Below are 20,819 nucleotides of genomic sequence, written 5' to 3'. Positions count from 1 at the left end.
TTAACTGTAAAATGGGAATATAATGTCTGTCTTGCCTGTCCTAGGATAAACTGATAGCCAAACTCACTCATAACTCTGCTTACCTATATAGGTTTGAGCTTTGAAAACAGTGTCCCCAGTCTATTTTATTTGTTTCCTTATTTAATTTCAGATTAAAACCTGGTAAGCTCTTACCAGAGTAGAAAGGTTTTGGTTGAAAGAAAACTGTTCACTTTGTTTTTACACAGTGCCACTTTTTCATATTTAAAATATCCTTCCTGAAATATGACTCACAATGATGTCCATATGTAATTTTTCTGATTTCTCTCTCAGCACTTTTCCCAACATATTATTTTGCTTTATCCTTCCTATGATGGTTAATGGGTACAAAACTCTAGTAAGCTTATTTTATTTGTTTTAGATTCACTAGATACCAATTACCATACATTTGTCTGGTATTAATTATGCTTCTAACATGGCCGGTGTGTAATAGGAACTTAGTGTGGAATACCAATGACTTGATTTTCTGTGATTCTGAACATTACTAAAGTGGGCTACCAGAGTTAGCCAACAGAGAATTAGATGTAATTGCTTGCCTAAAGTGATAATATCTTCCCGGTACAACCTCTGAATACCAATGAAGGCAGATGATTTCAGGGAGAAGCACTCCTCATTTGGGAGATGGAAATGATCACGTAGGGTAGTAATTTTAAAAAGACCAAAATGTAGCATATGTAGACGAAATATTTGATTTCTTCAAATCACTGTTTGAAGAAGTTCATAAGATAAAAATTACTTATTATAAAATATTCTGTTAAAGTATATTTTTTTTAAGTCAATAAGTCCTTGTATATGTTTCATAGCAATTTCATAGAAATGATATGGGCTTAGAGGAAGGCAGTTTAGCCCATTGTCCTTTTTTTTTTTTTTTTTGCCGTACGCGGCCCTCTCACTGTTGTGGCCTCTCCCGTTGCGGAGCACAGGCTCCGGACGCGCAGGCTCAGCGGCCATGGCTCACGGGCCCAGCCGCTCCGCGGCATGTGGGATCTTCCCGGACCGGGGCACGAACCCGTGTCCCCTGCATAGGCAGGCGGACTCTCAACCACTGTGCCACCAGGGAAGCCCCATAGCCCATTGTCCCATTTTAAGAATTATATTCTGAGGATAGAACTTGTTCTAAAATCTAGAAGAAATAACAAAATTACTTTTAGTTTCATTATCAGTTCCTTTTAGGTCTTTATCTCTGTGTTGATCTTGTTTTGAAAATACGACAGAGTGAATTTTATTTTGTTGCTAAATTTGCTTTATTCTTTGCAAACCTTAGTAGATGAGTTATGGAATTCTTTTGAATGCAACCATGATGGTAATTATTGAACAATACAACTCGGCTAGATTCTATATCTGTGTATAGAATGAAGTGAACAGGTATGTTAGAACACATCCAACTAAACCTAGATAATAAGTAAATATTTTGTTAGACCTTTTAAATGATAATTCATATGGCACAATGTTATAGAATAAATATTAACCCAATTTGCTCTTGATGAAGAAAAGATTTTGTGAAAATAGTTTAAACCTGAAAATGTGTTTATATCCAAGCTTGACTGTTCATTAGAATCAATTGTGGACCATTTTTAAAACTTTTGTTTCTGTTCCCTACCACTGACTTTCCAGGAGAAGGTGAACAGTGGTGTGCTGGTATATATTTAAAAACTAGCTCTCGGGTGGGGATGGGAGCACTGATTTTCAGTGTTTGCTGATTTCCATGGTGTAAATACGGACTGCTACCATAGCCAATTTCAAGCTACTAAGATGATTAACATGGAATGTTGGAAAAAGATGTATAGTATTTCCATTATATAGATAAAATAAACATATATAACCTAAAAGAATAATATCAAAATTTAGTAAAGTAATTAGGAAGTGATGAATTTGAGTTTTCATTACCTTTGTTTTTAATATAGCTAATTATAAGTTTATGTAATTTAATTTTTAATAATGACTATGTTTAACAACCAGTTTGCAAAGTTTTTGAAAATTTGACAATTGATTCATAAAGCTGGTACAGACTGATGCTAACACAACACTGGAGCTCAGAGATATCTGTATTTTTTTAACCAACTAAGTAATTCTGATGAAAGCAACCTGCCAACCCATTATTTTTCTGAAATACAGATCTAATCCTAAGGCCCAAGAAGGCATTCCACAGTCAGACCCAAAATGTCTTTTCCAGCTTCATTTCAAATCATACCCACTCCCTCACATCCTCTGTGTTTCACCCACACTAGACTTAGATTACCTGCAACTTCTCAAAAATACCTTGCAGTTTCCCACCCTCATAGCTTTTCATTATCTTCTTTTAGCCTTGAATAGCCTTGCCTCATCTGCCTGACTTTTACAACACTATTTATCCTTCTAGAAATAACTCAAATGCTACTTCCTCTTATTTCCTACTGCTGGAAACAGTCCCATTCTTCTTGATGTTCTCATAGTCCTTTGGGTTTTTTGGGGGTTTTTTTTGCGGTACGCGGGCCTCTCACTGTTGTGGCCTCTCCCGTTGTGGAGCACAGGCTCCAGACGCGCAGGCTCAGCGGCCATGGCTCACGGGCCTAGGTGCTCTGCGGCATGTGGGATCCTCCCGGACCGGGACACAAACCCATGTCCCCTGCATCGGCAGGCGGACTCTCAACCACTGCGCCACCAGGGAAGCCCCTGTTTATTTTATTTTGATCTCAAATTTAGCATCAATAACAAATGGCTGTTTCAACTTACTAGATTATAAATGTCTAAAGGGTGCCTTTGAATAATACTGTACTTAACATTTTACTATCTAAAAATGATTAGTAAGCACTTGTTTTTTTGTTTGTTTGGCCGCACTGCATGGCTTGCAGGATCTTAGTTCCCTGACCAGAGATTGAACCCAAGCCCCAGCAGTGAAAGCACCGAGTTCTAACCACTGGACCACCAGGAAATTCCCAGCACTTGTTTATTTTAATAGGAAGGATTATGGATAATGCATGATACATCCTTTACTTTCTAAGCCTTTGGGAAACTAACCACAATTTAAACTTTTTTTGAATTAGATGACACCTTTTTTTCCTGATGATTGAGGACCATATTAGTAGTAGTTATATACCTATATCCTACAACCAGAGAATACAAAGAACATCACGATGACTTTCAAACTTGTCAAAGAAAAGTTTCATAGAGAATATACAGAGCACTGGAGAGTGAAAAAGACTAGGTTGTGTAACTACCTTTGCAAATTATTTTTATTATTCTGATTTATTGCACTTTATAGTGTTCTCAGCATAAAACCCAAAGTTACATTATAGTGTTCCCAGCATAAAGTCACATTAAGCCTTTGCATCATTAAATAACATCCAAAAGAAGCAAACATATCATTCTTTGCTTTGTGATTTGAGAGAAGTTTGCTTTCATATATGTTCTTAAGGATACATTCGTCATCAATCTGTTGCTTTCTGGCATTTTACCTAGAATTAAAATTATCCGATTGCTTTCACAATAAGTATTAAGATCTACATATATGAAGGAAATGTTGTTCTAAAGTAAAAACAATCCAAGAATTTCTTAAAGCAAATGCAGCACATTCCTTGTTACTGGTGTTTCATAAATTTTTTTCATCTTTGACCCTAAGCTGCCACCTGATGGCAAAAACTAAAATGACAACTTTTGTAATATTCAAAACCTCCATTGCAGTTATTTGAAATTTTATGTTTTCACCATAAAGCCTCTAAACTCTAAATGCACATTTGTACAAATTTTGTGTATTTGATGAATGTTTGATAACTATTTGAACTTCAGAAGAATCAGATTTATTATTTAACTTTTGTTAGACAATGATCCTACTAAGGAGATTTCTTTTAAAATCTTATTTCCTTTATGGAGCTGGAGAAAGAATCTGTTTTTAAATTAGTTTTATTTAATGAAGAATTTTACCTGAATCTAGTAATTTTCTCTTTCCCTTTTCTTTCTTCAGAACGAGGTCACTCAGACACCGTAGTGTTCTTTTACCTGTGGATCGTCTTTTGTATCATCAGTTCCTGTTACACCCTCATCTGGGATCTGAAGATGGACTGGGGTCTTTTTGATAAGAATGCAGGAGAAAACACTTTCCTCCGGGAAGAGATTGTATACCCCCAAAAAGTATGTACAAAGAGTCCTTGGGTTTATTTAAAAAAGAAAAACAAAACAACAACTCAGGTGTACCTATTACAATATATACCCAATCCCAACCTAATATAATTAGAGAAAATACTTACCAAAAAGTACTAATCCATTCAGTCAGCAAAAATGTATCAGATGTTTACTATATGCTAGACGCTATAGGAAATAAAAACAAAGTAAAATTGTGGTTCTCAAGGAGGCCTTAATCTATATTCTAAACAGATAAGTAAACAGATTGCAATACAATGTGATAAAGACTAGAATAGAGGAATAAATAACTTACTGTCATTTATGATTTATTTTGACCATGCAATTCCCTCCGTCTCAAATGCCCTCTTTCCCCTTTGTTTACCTTGCAAACTCTTGCTCCTTCTTTTTAAGTCAGTTTTTACTTTCTCTAAGAAGCCTTACTTATTTCTCCAAGCATAATTAGCCATTCGTACTAACCCCATTTTACCCTATACAAATTTCCGTTGTGGTAGTCGTCACACTGTATTTTAATTACCTGTTTAGGTATCTATATCCCTCACTATCCAGCATAGTCCCTGGCATACAGGGACTTAATGTTTGTGGAATGAATGAATAAATACTTGACTGAATGAGCAGCGCTATGAAAGCACGAAGGAAAGGGGAGTGCCTGACTTTGCTTGGGTGCATCAAGAAGGCTTCTCCTTTCATTTATTTCAATCAATTTTCCTAAAGTTCCAATTTAATCCAAAAATATATGGATAATTATGTGGGAATTATTTTAGCATCTTATTTATATATATATGAATAAAAGGATGAGAGAGGCTGAGTTAAAAAGTCAAAAGGCCAAGAGTATCTTTACTCAGATATTGAAAGAAATTAAACAATGAACTGGGAATCCTTATAAGTGAATTCTAATCCCAGCTCTCTCACTAACTAGCTGTATAATTTCAGGCAACCAGACTACGGTGTATTCTTTTCTATAAGGTAGGGTGTTATAGTAGATTATCTCTTGATCCTTTCCCAGTCCTAAAATTCTGTGATGTGGAGGAGATTATAAATTGGGTCACTAATACTTTATACTGTGTCAGAATGTCACCAGTACCTCAGAATTGCACTTTGAAAATGCGTGAATGTGTAGTATTTAATTGGTGATTAGGGAAGGCTGTTTTCAAGTGTGAGGATTAAAAATAAATGATAGGAGAGTGAATACGAAGAATAGTATATTAGGGTAACTTTGCATAAACAAATGAAGGCAGAAAAGGAGATGTTTACTGACAGTGATTTTTTTTTAACATAAGCTGTAGCAATCCCAATGTGCAAATTTAGAATGTATGACCAAGATACTAGATATATCTTTATAAGTCTCATTTGAAAAGAAAATCAAAAAAAGTAATAGTAAGCACAAGTCAGACAGCAGACATGCATTCAAGTAAAGATGGCCTTTTGTGTTCACCAAGTGTATGTGCCTTATTGCTCTTTGAACTGTTCTTGCCTTACTGAGAGAGATAATACATTTATTTCTTGTTATAATGGTTGCTTTGATGAACTGTTTATATCTTTATATAAATATTCGTTCCTCCGTTTAAATAGTTCTAACTTTTTGATTTCTATGTAATAAAACTAGTTAATAGAATCAGTTTTTTTGTTATTATATATTTTCATGACCCTAGAAAATAAAGTATATGCTTTTGTACATTATGCTTTGCAAATGTATAAGAAAAATGTTCTAGGGGATCACCATACCCCTTTCAATATTAAAAAGGCAAATACTGGAATAAAATTTATTCTTCTTAAAAAAGGAAGAAGCTATTTGCTGAGTCCAGTGGTACTTCATTTAAAAATTAACACAGCTATATGTACCTTAAAATCAGTTCCTCGGCATTAACAACGCATACTATTGAGCACCATACCCAGGTCCAGGAAGCATTTTTGTTATCTCCATATTAAAACTTAACTTTTCTGTGTCTCTTGACCTCAAGTCTTAAGTGTATTCCTCCCAAAAGACCTTCAATTTTTGGTAACATCAGCTCCCACATCAGTGAAATGTGGATCCACTTGACTGGCTCTTAAAGACACATGAAATTGTAGCTCTTCACTGAGAGGCCTAATAATGAGTTCACTGCATGTGGATTTATCCAAAAATTACATTATCGCTCTATTGGATGGATGGGGGAGGGAAGAGGGAGATATGTTAATGTGTTAAAAATCTTCATAAAGTTCATCATAGTAAGCAGTGGATAATGTCTAAAATTGATTAATCAAGATATAGCAATATACACACATTATTTAGAAATGTGGAAGATAAATAATAGAAGAAATAGCTACAAATTTTGAAAATGTTTGTCTCTAGAGAATGGGACAAGAAGGGGACTGCTATTTCTTTTGTTTAATAGGCTTCTGACATGACTAGTATTCCTTTGTTAAATTTTTTAAAATAAAATAAGTGCTATGGCTTAATACATATCAGTTCTATTTCCCATAAGATGTCATAACCTTTAAAAACATATTTTTAAAGAGCTAGATATCCAGAGATTAATAGTGAGAAAATCCGTGAATTACAGTTCTGGTCTATTGGCAGTTTGTTTACTTAAGACTTGTGTAGGTAAGCGTGGACTCTCAAATACTGGATACTAGTACCTGGAAAGATTAGTTGAGTGCTGTCTTCCTCATGTGAAAATGGAACATTCCTTAAATTTAACTATGTATGTGAAATCCAAGCTTAATTTTATTTACTGACATCAAAAAGCAAGGCAAAATTTTTTCAGACGGAGGGTAAGGCAATTTGAGAATAAAAGTGCAAATAACAGAGTTAATAAATCTGCTAATATTTTCTAATATTAACTGTTGAGTCATTAGTGTATCACATACACATTAGAGTATAATTTCAGTCAGATCAAGGATTTCATCTGGTTTGTATTTCTGGGGTCTAGAAGAGAGCCTGGTATACAATATGGGAATGAAGTTTATTTGTTAAATGATTACTGAAATTCAGTAAAACAATATTTATAAATTCATTTTAAATATTGTACCATTTAAGAAAAAAAAACTAAATTGGTGAAATCTTTCTAAAATATAAAACTCTTTAACCTGTGCTTGTCAGTAGGATATGTGACTCTTGTTACTGTGCTAAGTGTGCTTATTTGTAAGAAACGTGATGGTAAGTGTACTCAATTTGCTTATTATTCCTCAGGCCTATTATTACTGTGCCATCATAGAGGATGTGATCCTGCGCTTTGCTTGGACTATCCAAATCTCAATTACCTCCATGACTTTGTTGCCTCATTCTAGGGACATCATTGCTACTGTCTTTGCTCCCCTTGAGGTTTTCCGGTAAGCAAACTACTGAAAAGTTTATCAAAGATTCTTTTTTACCTAAAAAGTTGCTCAATACTTATAAATCAGAATTTATTAAAACTTATACTTGAAAAGCTTAAATTTTCCAACTTTTCTCAAACTTTTCATCAGCCTCAGAATTGGAAAATCCTGGTTGAAGGACTAAGAGATTAATTCTTACAAAGTTAAAGTAACTGCTGATGATGACTTAGAAGCTTTTTTAGAACTGGGCTCCATTTGAACATCCAAATGGCTAATGAACATACGAAAAGGTTCTTAACATGCTTAGTCACCAGGGAAATACAAATTAAACCTACATTTGAGATATAGCTACTCACCTCTGAGGGCTAAAATGAAAAATACAGACACACTAAGTATTGATGAGGATGTAGAACAATGGGAACAATTGGAATTCTCATACACTGCAGGTAGGAGGAAACTAGTACAACAGCCACTTTGGAAAACTCTTCGTCAGTATCTACCAAAGCTGTGCATGAACACCTGGGTATATAGTAAACAGGAGTGCTAACCTAAGGCTACCAAGACCCACATACAAGAATGTTCACAATAATACTATTTATAGCAGACCAAAATGGAGACTACCCAAGTGCCCAGCAATATAGAGTGGATAGATAAATTGTGGTATTTTCACACATGCAGGTCTATCCAGTAGTGAGAACAAAAGACTAAATAACAACATGAATGAATCTCACAGAGCAAAATATTAAGCAAAAGAAGTTAGACACAAGAGTATGTCCCTGTATGATTCCAAATTTATAAAGTTCAAAAGCAGGCTAAACTCATCTATGGTATTAGAAGTCAAAATAGTATTTGCCCTTGTGGGACAGTGACTGGAAGTGGCACCAGGAGAACCTCCTTGGGTGAGGGGTGGAGTAATGTTCTGTTTTTTGATCTGTGTGCTAGTTACATGATGGGTTCACTTTGTTAAAATTCATCATGCAGTGCCCATCAGATTTGTTCACTTCTCTGAATGTGTGTTGTACTTAATAAAAGGTTTTTAAATCAAAAAAAGAAAGGAAAGAAAGAATTGGGCTCCATTGGAAGGGTCATGAGTGGAAATAAGGAGGTAAAAAGTCTTAGAACAGGAATTAGAATTAAAATCTTTTAAGAATCGTTTTTTGCAATTTAGCAATTTGGGTTATTCAGCCCAACCTTCTCAGTGGAAACACTAAAAATACCAGATAAAATGTTTTTTTAATCTTCCTAAAAACATTAGTGATCTGACAAGATAGCCCAAATGCTAAGTGAAGGCAGATATCCCAGGATAAGCAGAACACTAAAGCCAATTTTGTGCTAAAGAAATTTGCCAGACCTAGAGACTTTGAGATTCATTTGTGATAGCCAATTCAAGTTTGTATGCACCTAATAACATAGCTTGAAAATAGGTAAAGCAAAAGTTGACACTGCTAAAAAGTAAAAGTAGATAAATTTACAATTTTAGAGAAGAATTTTAACATACTTTTCTCAGTAGTAAACAAGTAGTCAATTAACCAACTTGACCTAATTGACATATTTAGAGGACTGCATACAACAAGTACTAAATACAAATGCTACACATGGAACATTTACCAAAATTAACCATATTCTAGGCTGTAAAGGAAGTCTTAAACTTCAGAGGAGTAAAATCACAAAAAGATATCTGAAAATTCACAAATGTTTAGAAATTAAGCATCACATGTATAAATAACCCATGGTTGAAGTTGAAATTGCAATGAAAATTTTAAAATATTTTGAATAGAATGAAATTGAAAATGTAACAAAAGAAAAGGTAAAATATAGCTAAAGCCATGCTTAGAGGGAAATGTATAGCCTTAAATGTATATATTAGAAAAGTATACAGCTCGATATTAGAAAAAAGATTTAAATAGCAAATCAAACCTCAAAAAAAGTAGAAGGAAGAAAATATAAAGAACAGAAATTAATGGAATAGAAAACAGACATATAATAGAGAAAATTAACAAAGCTAGTTAGTTCTTTTAAAAGACTACTAAAATTGACCAAATGTCTAAATAGTACTGATCAAGGAAAGAAGGCACAAATTACAAATATCAAAAATGCTGAAGATGTTTTTTAAAAGAGCATGACAATATTATGAGCAACTTTGTGCCAATAAATTTAGAAATTTAAGCGAAGTGAACAAATTCCTCAAAAAAGCACAATTTACCAAAACCGATAAAGAGGAAATTAAAAATCTGATAGGTTTATATGTAGCAAAGAAAATAAATCCATATTAAAATTCTTCATACAAAGAAAACTGCAGGGAATTCTTCCACATATATGAGGAGGAAATATCAGTTTTACACAAAACTCTTTTAGGGAAACGAGACAATGAAAGGAACACTTTCCAGTTCATTTTGTGCAGCCAGTATGACTTCGATGTCTGAACCTACAAGGATATTTCTCATGTCCAGGGATGCAAAAATCCTAAACAAAATATTGGGTAATGAATCCAACAATATATAAAAAGGATAATACATCACAACCAAGTTAGGTTCATTCCCAGAATGTAAGATGTAATATTCAAAAATCATTTAACATTTAAAAATCAATCTATGTAACTCACCACATTAATGAATAAAGGGGAAAACAACCCTCAACAAATAAAGAAAATGCCATTAAGAAAAGTCAATGCCTGTTTATGAAAAAAGTAAACACTACAAAAAAATAAATAATAAAAAAAAGATCATATTTAATGGTAAAACACTAAGTTCTCCCTGGAGATCAGGAATGAGATAAGTATGCGTGCTGTCACCACTTCTATTTAACATCATACTGCAGATATAGCTAGTGCAATGAGGAGAGAAAAAGTATAAGGATTAGAAAGGAAGAAATAAAACTATGATTCATTGGTGACATGACTGTATATGTAGAAAATTCAAAAGAATTTACAAATAAGCTATTAGAATGAATATATAAGGTTAACATAAATTAATGTTCTAAAAAAGTCACGAACAACTAGAAAATGAAATTTTAAAAAAACATACCGTTTTGAATAGCCCTGGAATGTATCAAATACCTAAAGGAATAAATTTTTTTTTTTTTTTTTTGCGGTACGTGGGCCTCTCACTGTTGTGGCCTCTCCCACTGCGGAGCACAGGCTCCAGACGCGCAGGCTCAGTGGCCATGGCTCACGGGCCTAGCCGCTCCGCGGCATGTGGGATCTTCCCGGACCAGGGCACGAACCTGCGTCCCCTGCATCGGCAGGTGGACTCTCAACCACTGCGCCACCGGGGAAGCCCTAAAGGAATAAATTTAATGAAAGATGTATGTATGTGAAAATTGACAAGCCAGTTCTAGAATTTATATGGTAGCAGTAAGGATCAAGAATATCCAAGACTATCCTGAAAAGAACGAAGTAAAGGACTTATACTCTCAAATATCAAAACCTATTATATAACTACCATAAGTAAGACAGTGTCTGACGAGACAAAGAAGAGACAAATAGGCCACTGCAATAGAATAGGGAGTCCAGAAACAGATCCACACATTCATTGACACTACCTGATTTATGACAAAGGTGGCTATATAACAGTGGAGAAAAAAAGGTTCTTTAATAAATGATATTGAGTCAACTGGATATCCATATGGGGGAAAAAATAAATCTCAACTTCCACTGCATAATGTATGCAAAATCAATTCCAGGTGGATTGCAGAGCTAAATATGAAAGGTAGATCAATAAACTCTCTAGAAGATAACATAGCGGGGCCATACAGGCAGCTTTAGGTATACGGTAATTTTTTATTTCTTGTTTCTGAGTGATAATTACACATTGTGATCACTTTATAATAATTAACCAACCTGCACACTTAAAATTTGCACACTTTTATATATTTATGTTGTGCTTTAGTTAAAATGCTTATTAAAAAAAAAAAAGGCAGCCCAAAAGAAAGGATTATCTTTAAAGAAATGGCTGTTAGATTCACAGCTGACTTCTCAACAGCAACAGTGGACGTCAGAAGTCATTAAAATGGTATCTTAAGTGTGCTGAACGAAAATAACTCCCTACCTAGAACTCTTTACCCAGTGAAAATATCTTTCACAAATGAAGATGAAATAAAGATATTTTTAGACAGGTGTATAGCTTTCCTCCGAGTCAGGATGGGCACATATATCAGGATGGCCTGATAAAATAAGATTGAATCTGGAAGCAGTATACTTGTTGCTGTCAGTGCTCTCTCCAAACCATTTGTCAACCCTCCTTCCCCTCTTCACTTTCTCAGATGTCTAGGTTTGGGACCTGAAATTCTCCATCACCAATAACGCCTCCCCGCAAATACTCCTTTCTCTTTCATGTATGCTGCTTTATACATTAAAAAAAAAAATTTGTTCTAGTAAAAAGAGGGAACTCAATTACTTTTTTTTTTTTTTTTTTGCGGTACGCGGGCCTCTCACTGCCGTGGCCTCTCCCGTTGCGGAGCACAGGCTCCGGACGCACAGGCTCAGCGGCCGTGGCTCACGGGTCCAGCCGCTCCGCGGCATGTGGGATCTTCCCGGACCGGGGCAGTAACCCGTGCAGACTCTCAACCACTGCGCCACCAGGCAAGCCCAATTACTTTTTTATTCTTGATTTTTTTCTCTTTAAAAAATTATCTGCGGGGCTTCCCTGGTGGCGCAGTGGTTGAGAGTCCGCCTGCCGATGCAGGGGACACGGGTTCGTGCCCTGGTCCGGGAAGATCCCACATGCCGCGGAGCGGCTGGACCCGTGAGCCACGGCCGCTGAGCCTGCGCGTCCGGAGCCTGTGCTCCGCAACGGGAGAGGCCATGGCAGTGAGAGGCCCGCGTACCAAAAAAAAAAAAAAAAAAAATCAGCTTCATAATAGAATCAGATGTTCTATCACCCATTTAAAGCAAAAGCAAAAAATCTCCTTTGAATCTTCCTCCAACTACTGCCCATTTTTCTGCTCTCCTTTACAGCAAAGCTCTTCAAGAGATGTCTGTACTTGCTGTCTCTGCCCTCTGACTCGTCCCCCATTCTCCCTTTAATTCAACTCAAGTCTTCTTTTCCCAATACTCAAACTGAATTGCTTTTGTTAATAATCAATAATAATAATAGCAAACACTTATGTATTGCCTTCTATGTACCTGGCACTGTTCTAAGCCCTTTACATGTATTAACTTAGTGAATCCTCACAACAGTCTTGTGAGGTAGGTACTGTTACTGTCTCATTTTACTAATGAAGCATAGGTTAAGTAAATCATCCAAGGTTATTACACCTAGTAAGTGGCAGCATCCATGATTTGAATCTAGACAGTCTCCCAGAATCTGTGCTCTTAGATCATACTGCCTCTTTATCCTCTTTATGTAAATCCAGTGGTTAGTTCTCTGTACTTATTTTACCTCTCAGCAAAGCACTTTCTTCACTTGATTTCTCAGAAACTACACTCTTCTGTCTCACTATCTATTCCATCTCAGTTCCTTTACTGGTTCTTCTTCCTCTTCCCAAATTGTAAATATTGGAGTGCTCCAGGGTTTAATCCTCTTTAATCTTCTCTCCTCCACTTATATTATTCCTAAGCCCATGACCTGAAATACTGTTCTTATGCTGTCTATAGTCCTAGACTCTCTTGAACTGCAAACTCATGTCCATGTAGCTACTGAATTTTCCTCTTGGATATCTAATGGCTCTGGCCTAATAGGAACAACCCAGATCTCTAGTAAATGGTGTCACCATTCACTGAGAACAAAAACCTGAGACCACTCACATCCCATGTCAGTAAGTCCTGTCAGCTTCATCTTCATAAATAAATCCCTAGTCTGTCTGCTTCTCATCACCTTTGTTATCCCCAGCTGTATCTAAGTCTCCATCATCTCTTTCTAATTGGTCTTCCTTCAGATGTTCTCATCTTCCTTTGGTCTATTCACAATTCAGCAGATAGAATGATCTTTTTAAAACAAATCACATCATTCTCCAGCTCAGAACTCTCCTTGTTTTCTATCACACTTAAAAATCTAAACTCTTCACTATGGCTTATAAGGCCCTCTATGGATCAGGCCCCTTTCTTTTCTACCTCTCCATCTTCATCTGCCATTTTAACCTTCCTGTTCCTCTCCAACCCCACTGACCTTGCTGTTGTTTTAACACACCAAAGTCCTGTCCAGCTTGGGAGCTTTTGTACTTGCTGTTTCCTCTGCCCGGGATACTTTTCTGTAGGACTTTACCTGACTTGCTTCCTTGCTAGATGCCATCTCTTCAAAGAAACATGTTCTATACCCTTGCCCTGCTTTATTTTCTTCAGAGCACTTACCGTTAGCTAATTGTTTACTTGTTTATTATCTGTCTCTGTCATTAGAAATTGCACTTATACAGGAAGAGGCTTTGTCTCATTCAGTGCCTTTTCCTGTCATATTGTAGGCCTTCAATAAATATTTGTTCAATAAAGGGAAAGAATGAGTACTCTGAAACTGCATTCCATGAGTCCCTTTCCTTTGCCTACTCCTTTCTTGTCCCCTTCCCCCACACCCCCCCACACCATCTTTTTTCTATTCTATTTTAGTATTCTAGTCCTTAATTCCTTTTTTTGTTTCTATGAGTGGAAACTTGTTATACTGGGAGGTCTACAGGTGATAGTATGTTCAAATTTTATAAGTAATTTGCCTATTCTACCCCATTTTGCTAAGGCGATTTGTGTGGAACTTCTTCCGCCTGGAGAATGAACATCTGAATAACTGTGGTGAATTCCGTGCTGTGAGGGACATCTCTGTGGCCCCTCTGAATGCAGATGATCAGACGCTTCTAGAGCAGATGATGGACCAGGAAGACGGGGTACGAAACCGCCAGAAGAATCGGCCATGGAAGTACAGCCAGAGCATATCCCTGCGCCGGCCTCACCTTGCTTCTCAGTATGTATAGCTTCCACTTCTGTGAGATGAATTCCCTTCAGGTTTTAGTACTGGATAACATTTAAGTTAAGAAGCTATCAGGTTGAACCAGGTGAAATTGCTGGCGTTCAACCGTGTTTCACCACAAAAACCAGCAATAACAGCAGTTTCATATGATCCAACCTATATATAGAATGTCTTAATGAACACATAGTGTAAAATGTCATTAATATGCTAATTAATACTTACTAATTTGGCATTAAAAGTACACTGGGGAAAATTTGTTGGAAAATAATTTACTTGACTCTTCAGTATATCTTGTATAAAAATCATTTCCAAGTTATAAACTTTAGCAATCCTAGTTCTGCCACTTGCCATCTATGTCATCTTGGCCGAATCACTTAATTTCTCTATATTATCCCTCATCTCTAAATTGGGATTAATATGGTCCTGCTCATAGGGTGGCTGGTTAGATTAAATTTGTGATGACATGGGATTTAGACCAGTTTCCTCACAGAAAGAGCTCGATAAGTGTAAGCTATTATTATTTTTACTTTTTTACTAAATACCTACAAAAGTATTTTTATCAGTCATTTACTTTGTATATTCCTAAAAGTAACAATAAATGTAGGGTATATTGTTGCTGCATTTGAAATTTAGAGACAGTGGCTAGCACAGTGGATTGGAGTGAAGGAGGAGACAGGTTAAGCATGAGCAGTTTTCTAAAGGATAAGGGAGTGTTTGAATAGGCTAGAGGCACAGTAAAGACATGAAGGTGGAAATGAGGGGCAGAAAGAAAAGCCATGTGACTAAAACTAGTAACAGATAGTAAGAAAATTTAGCTGAATAGATGAAGTATGATTGTAGAAGGCTGAAAAGTACAAGCTTGATCTTGTAGGCAGGAAGGAGTCACAGAGAATTTTTTCATAGAATGACATTATGAAAGTAATATTTTCATAAGTTTTAATGGCACTGTGCAACATATATTGGGAAAGGGAAAACTCAAGGCCAGCTCAACTAAAAGACCAGTGCAGTATTCTTAAGTATGGAACATTAAAGACTGGAATTAGGATGGTTACAATAGGACTAAAAAGAAAATAAGGAAACATTTTAAAGGAAGTAAAAAAAAAAAAAAAAAAATAGGAGGTGGTAATAACCCACAGGGGCGCAGAGTAGAAATTGCCTGAGCTTTAGATAGAATTTAGAAGTTCTCTGAAGAGGAGAAGGTAGAGAAAAGAAAAGCAGAGCAAGGAACTGAGTCTTAGGGAATAAACACAGGCAAGAGAAAAAAAGAACCAACAAAAGGGGCAGGAAAGGAATGGTCAGGGAGGTCAGCAGGAAGAACATCAAAACAAAGCATGATATTATTATATACAGCAGGAAGCAGAGTTTGAAGAAGCAAGAGGAGGGGATGTGGAGGCTGGTGGAGTCAGCAAGATAAGGGCCACAAAGGGCTAGAAGGCAGTGCTGTGGGTGGTCGTCTCATTGAGTTCCTAATTTGGAAAGTCTAATCCTTGTTAGTTACCAGCAGAGGGCAACCTAAACATACACTCTTTTTGTTTCAGAAACAAGGGAGCTCTTTGGCAATAGATGTTTACGTTCAATTTCAGGTGTTCAGGGGAAGAACACTGGGATACTAGATTGCCACCAGAGGAAGACATTTAGAACAATGGAGCAGGTTATATGTAATATATGTAACAAGAGAGCAGGGAATCTAAGAAGTTCTGAGATTGAGTACTGACTTTGTGACTCATGCAACCTTTAGCACATCCTTAACTTTTTGAATGTCTATTTTCACCTCTGTCGAGTAATAATAATAATACCCACTTCACCTCATGGGGCTTGTGAGTTGCAGAACATTTTGACATTATCTAATCCCATTTTTCATCCCATGCAGGAATGTCTTTTACAACATCCTGAATAGTTGGTCATCTTATGCTGATTGACAGTCATCAGTGATAGTGAAGTTTATAACTATACGAGGCACCTGCTTTTATTGTTGGATAATTATTGTGGTAGATAGCTTATGTTGAAATATGCTTCACTATAATTTCAACCAGTTGATCCTGATTGGGCTTTCTAACATAACTTCGTTTTCTGCCTCTTCTATGTATACTTTGTTAACTGTTTGAAGACAACTGTCATGTCTCTCCTTAGGTCTTACACCTGCTGGCCAACTCTCCTGGTTTTTCATGTGTACCTCAAATGATTCTTCTATCATCCTTATCATAATTCCTTATATTTGTTTAATGCTTTACTGATGTTTTTTATATCCACTTTCTCACTTGATATTCATACTATCTCCATGAGGTGAAAGCAGTATTTTGTAAAATAGGTATTATTATTCCTGCTTTACAGAGATGAAAATTGTCACTCAAAGAGGTTAAAGAGATACATCATAAAATCAAAGTCCCTCCATTGCACATGACCTGGCATTGTTTTTGTTTCCTTCCTCTGGTTGCAATCTAGTTTCTTAGTGTTTTTCCAGTAATACCAACAATTGAATACGAAACTCCAGGAACAGTCCATCTGGTGTCCAACAGTGTATGGTGCCTGTGCCTGGTATTTTTAATGGTAGTAAGATTGGAAATGTACCTAATACTTTGGATGTGTTTGTATTTTAGTAATGGACTAAGTTTTTTTTTTTCCTGTTATTACCACTAGATCCAAGGCTCGTGACACTAAGGTATTGATAGAAGACACAGATGATGAAGCTAACACTTGAATCCTCTGAAGTCTAGATTAACATCCTTGGTTTTCCTACTCTACAGTTCTTTCCTCGACCAACGCAACCTCTAGTACCTTTCCAGCCGAAAACAGGAGAAGACATATAACACATTTTCCGAGCTCTTCCAGATCGGATCCTATGGACTCCAAACAAGCTCACTGTGTTTCTTTTCTTTTCTTCTGGTTTAATTTTCATTTTCTACTTTTAAAACAAATATTTACTTCATTTTGCCAATCAGAGGACATTTTAAGGAACAAAAACATAGTATCTTATGGATTGTTTACAATCACAAGGACACAGATACCTGTCAGGATGAAGAACAAGCATTGCAAGGACCCTCTGATGGGACGGTACCGAGATATCTCGGCTTCCGCTTGGCCCGGTTTTGACTGGTTGAAACCGGACATTGGTTTTTAAATTTTTTGTCTGTTTATGTGGAGAATTTTTTCCTTTCCTTCATACCCAGCGCAAAAGCACTGGCCGCACTTGCAGGGAAAGTGCAACTTAGAGCAGTACCTTCATTCACGAAGCTACTTTTTAATTTGATGTAACTTTTCTTATTTTGGGGAGGGTTGCTGGGTGGGTGGGAAATATGATGTATTTGTTACATATGGTTTTCTCATTATTTATGAAACTTAACCATAAAAGAATGATATAACTCCTGTACAATGAAGGTGATAACAGTGAAAGAAGACAGGGGAAACTAATGTTGGACAGCATTTATGAGGGTTTAGTCCACAATACCTCTTTCATGAGACAACTTGCACCAGTTTGACTTTTTCTTTCCTTTCTTTTTAATTTTAAGCCAAAGTTTTATTACTGATTTCTTACGTTGCTGCTGCTTTAGAATCCTGAGCATGTCTCTCATAACAAAGCATCCACACACTTCCACACAACCAGTTGAAATTTCTTTAAGAGCTCTGATACTTTTTTCTTTAAAGGAACAGATGTGGAATACATTTGCCCATATTCCAACCGTAACAACTGAAGTTATGCCTTATTAAGCTTCAGCATGCAGGGTAATTGAAGTACAGCCTTTACTAACTCAGAATTAGAAGACAGAGCTATTTCAGAGACTCTCTACACCCTCATTGGATAGTTTTTCTTATCGGCCCTCTTACTTTAGCCAGAATTTGATCAAATTCAAAGTCTGTCTTGGGGAAACCATGCTTTTGAGAGCATAGAACAAATTATCCTTCCTCTTTTACATTACAGTGATAAAACAGACCTTAGCAGCCATTTCTCCCAGCAGTTTTTTTTGTTTTTTTGTTTGTTTGTTTGTTTTTTTGTGGTACGCGGGCCTCTCATTGTTGTGGCCTCTCCCGTTGCGGAGCACAGGCTCCAGACGCGCAGGCTCAGCGGCCATGGCTCACAGGCTCAGCCGCTCCGCGGCATGTGGGATCTTCCCGGACCGGGGCACGAACCCGTGTCCCCTGTATCGGCAGGCAGACTCTCAACCACTGCGCCACCAGGGAAGCCCTTTCCCAGCAGTTTTAAAGGATGAACATTGGATTTCATGCCCCTCCTATGATAGAAAAACTGCTTTTAAAATTTGGGGGTCTTGAACTTGGTTATACACAAAAAGTATTTCTTAGAAATTTCAGACTATCATGGTCTGTACATAATGCTCATTTTCACTTCTTTGTCTAATTTCTTTCCTATTTCCTAAGTCATCCAGATAAGCCCAAAAGCCATAAGGGATTTTACTTTCTTGAATGTGGTTGGCATTAAATTTAGTATTATCACTTAGTATTAAAAACATGGTTACTACCCCTTAGTATACCCTTTTGTCATCAGCTCTTCTCCCATGTATCACAAGTCTTTACTCATCCCTGTCGTAATTCCAGTAGATTAATTAAAGTTCCTGTTACTACCAAAATTCTGCCAATTAACTGACAAATAGTTTCTTTTTAAAGGAGGTTTTCTTTTTTTCATCTTTATTCTTACAAGTTCCCCAAATCTGTTCCCTTCCTGAATCGAGGTTTTTTTTTTTTTTTCCTGAAAAATCATAAAACTTTGTGGCCTTTATTGTTTTTTTTGTTTTGCCAAGCATGTTCCTTGGCCCAAAACTGAAGAAGAGAAGTTTAATTTGGGGTTTTTTTTTTTTTTTTTAGTTTAAATAAATTGAATCATTTATGATAATCAATGGTAACAATTTAGTGACCCTTAATAGTTTAAAGGTCACATTATTTATACTTGGGATTTTTTTCTAACTATTCTGGTTTTGTACTTTAAAACTATGGGGGAAATATCACTGGTCTGTCAAAAAGTAGCAGTAATTATTCCTGAAATACATAGATAAGTCCAGTGGACCAGTCATTTCCTGTACAAATAAAATTGGTGGTACTGATGTGTATCCAGAGCAATTTGAGTTGTCAACTTCATTCTTACTAGTAAACCTATATAGTGACACACAAAATCTTACAGTTGACTTCTGGTATTTGAATTCTCCAGTGTTTTTACTTCAGTGTATCCTATGACCAATTTGGTCTTTCTTCAACTATTATGATTCTAGGCCCTAATCAGTATTATTTTTTTCATAGGTAATACAATGTTAGAATGTATTATTTTTCTGATGTTCATCCTATCAGCATAGTCTATTCAAGAATGATAAGGCTTATGTAACTTTCAACTTACTATGACAGTTACTCAAATATGTATTTAAACACAACAGCTTTATGTTCCTCCTAAAGCTGTAAAGAGAAAAGAGGGCTTTTCCTCATCAGGAGAAAATGGTTTGGGAGACAGAATATATATTTAATTTTTTTTCTCCAAAAAAGGCATTGTGCATTTTTCTCTCCTAAGTTCTATATGCCCTAGCCGTTGTGAATGCTATATCCTACCTAAAATTTTATTGGAGCTTCTTGTACGCTGAAACTCTCAATAGAACTCTTAGGAAATGAATGTCACAGAGTCATTTTAAAGGAGCAGCAATCTAACCAAAGGTAAAACTTCATCTGATTTTAGGTTTAGAAATTCTAGCTTTATTTTATTTGAGAATCACTCAATTTGATATCAGTGAAAATACTCCCCAAATTAATGAAAAGGAAATATAAAAAACGAATAAAATTCCTTTTTCATTTTATGAAAGAAAGTATGGAAAGCATTGATTTGTGTAGAGAAAGTAAAAGACAAAATTGGCTTATTTTCTATGCACAAATATGCACCTATTATTAAGGCTGCCTATACTATTAAAATGGAGTCATTGAGGAGGATTTCATACCAATACAGAGAGACAATAAAATGATCAAACATTACGTCATCATTAGGTTATAATAGTTATTTCTAATATTGGAAAGATGTTGAAAACCTATGTGCATCTTTCTTTTCTGGCATCAGCCATTTTTCTCCTTAAGAAACCTGCTTAACTTCAAATTCAGAAGCAATGATGTGAGAGGAGAATGCCAGTCACCTCAGCAGTAACATGTATGAACCCTTAAAGAAGGAAAATGGAGCCCAGCCCCTAGGATTTGTGGCATCCCAATATTCTCAACATGAGAGTTCTAAGATTTTAACAGATTTTACTAGAAGTAACTTGTTGCTATATGGTATCCTTCTACCATGATTTGACCAAAGTACAGTCATGATAACTAGACAAAGCAGTTCATCCTTTCTTAACTAAGGCAAGTTAAGAATAGAAAAAAGTAGCTTATTACTGAGCATACAGGCATCAGATTAACAGACATTTAGTTGAAGAGAAATAAAATAATTGTGGAGATAGCAGAGAAGAGCAAAAGGATGTTGGACCTTGGCAGCAGGGCAGTTAGGAAAGTATATGA

The 20,819-nt window shown here is 36.1% G+C and overlaps 1 protein-coding gene across 1 annotated transcript in view; it reads left to right on the top strand.

Annotated features, from left to right (window-relative positions):
* The window catches only part of XPR1 (xenotropic and polytropic retrovirus receptor 1), a 202,723-nt gene extending 185,121 nt beyond the window's left edge, over window positions 1-17,602 (top strand). The window contains exons 12-15 of the mRNA XM_030847608.2: window positions 3,980-4,146; window positions 7,328-7,467; window positions 14,112-14,333; window positions 16,977-17,602. Coding sequence (XP_030703468.1) covers window positions 3,980-4,146; window positions 7,328-7,467; window positions 14,112-14,333; window positions 16,977-17,037 — 590 coding nt within the window. The 3' untranslated portion in view covers window positions 17,038-17,602. The remainder of the gene's footprint in view (window positions 1-3,979; window positions 4,147-7,327; window positions 7,468-14,111; window positions 14,334-16,976) is intronic.
* Window positions 17,603-20,819: the final 3,217 nt, after the last annotated feature.

Source organism: Globicephala melas, chromosome 1, assembly GCF_963455315.2.
Source record: "Globicephala melas chromosome 1, mGloMel1.2, whole genome shotgun sequence".
NCBI classification, from domain to species: Eukaryota; Metazoa; Chordata; class Mammalia; order Artiodactyla; family Delphinidae; genus Globicephala; species Globicephala melas.
This window is presented reverse-complemented; position numbering and strand designations above follow the sequence as displayed.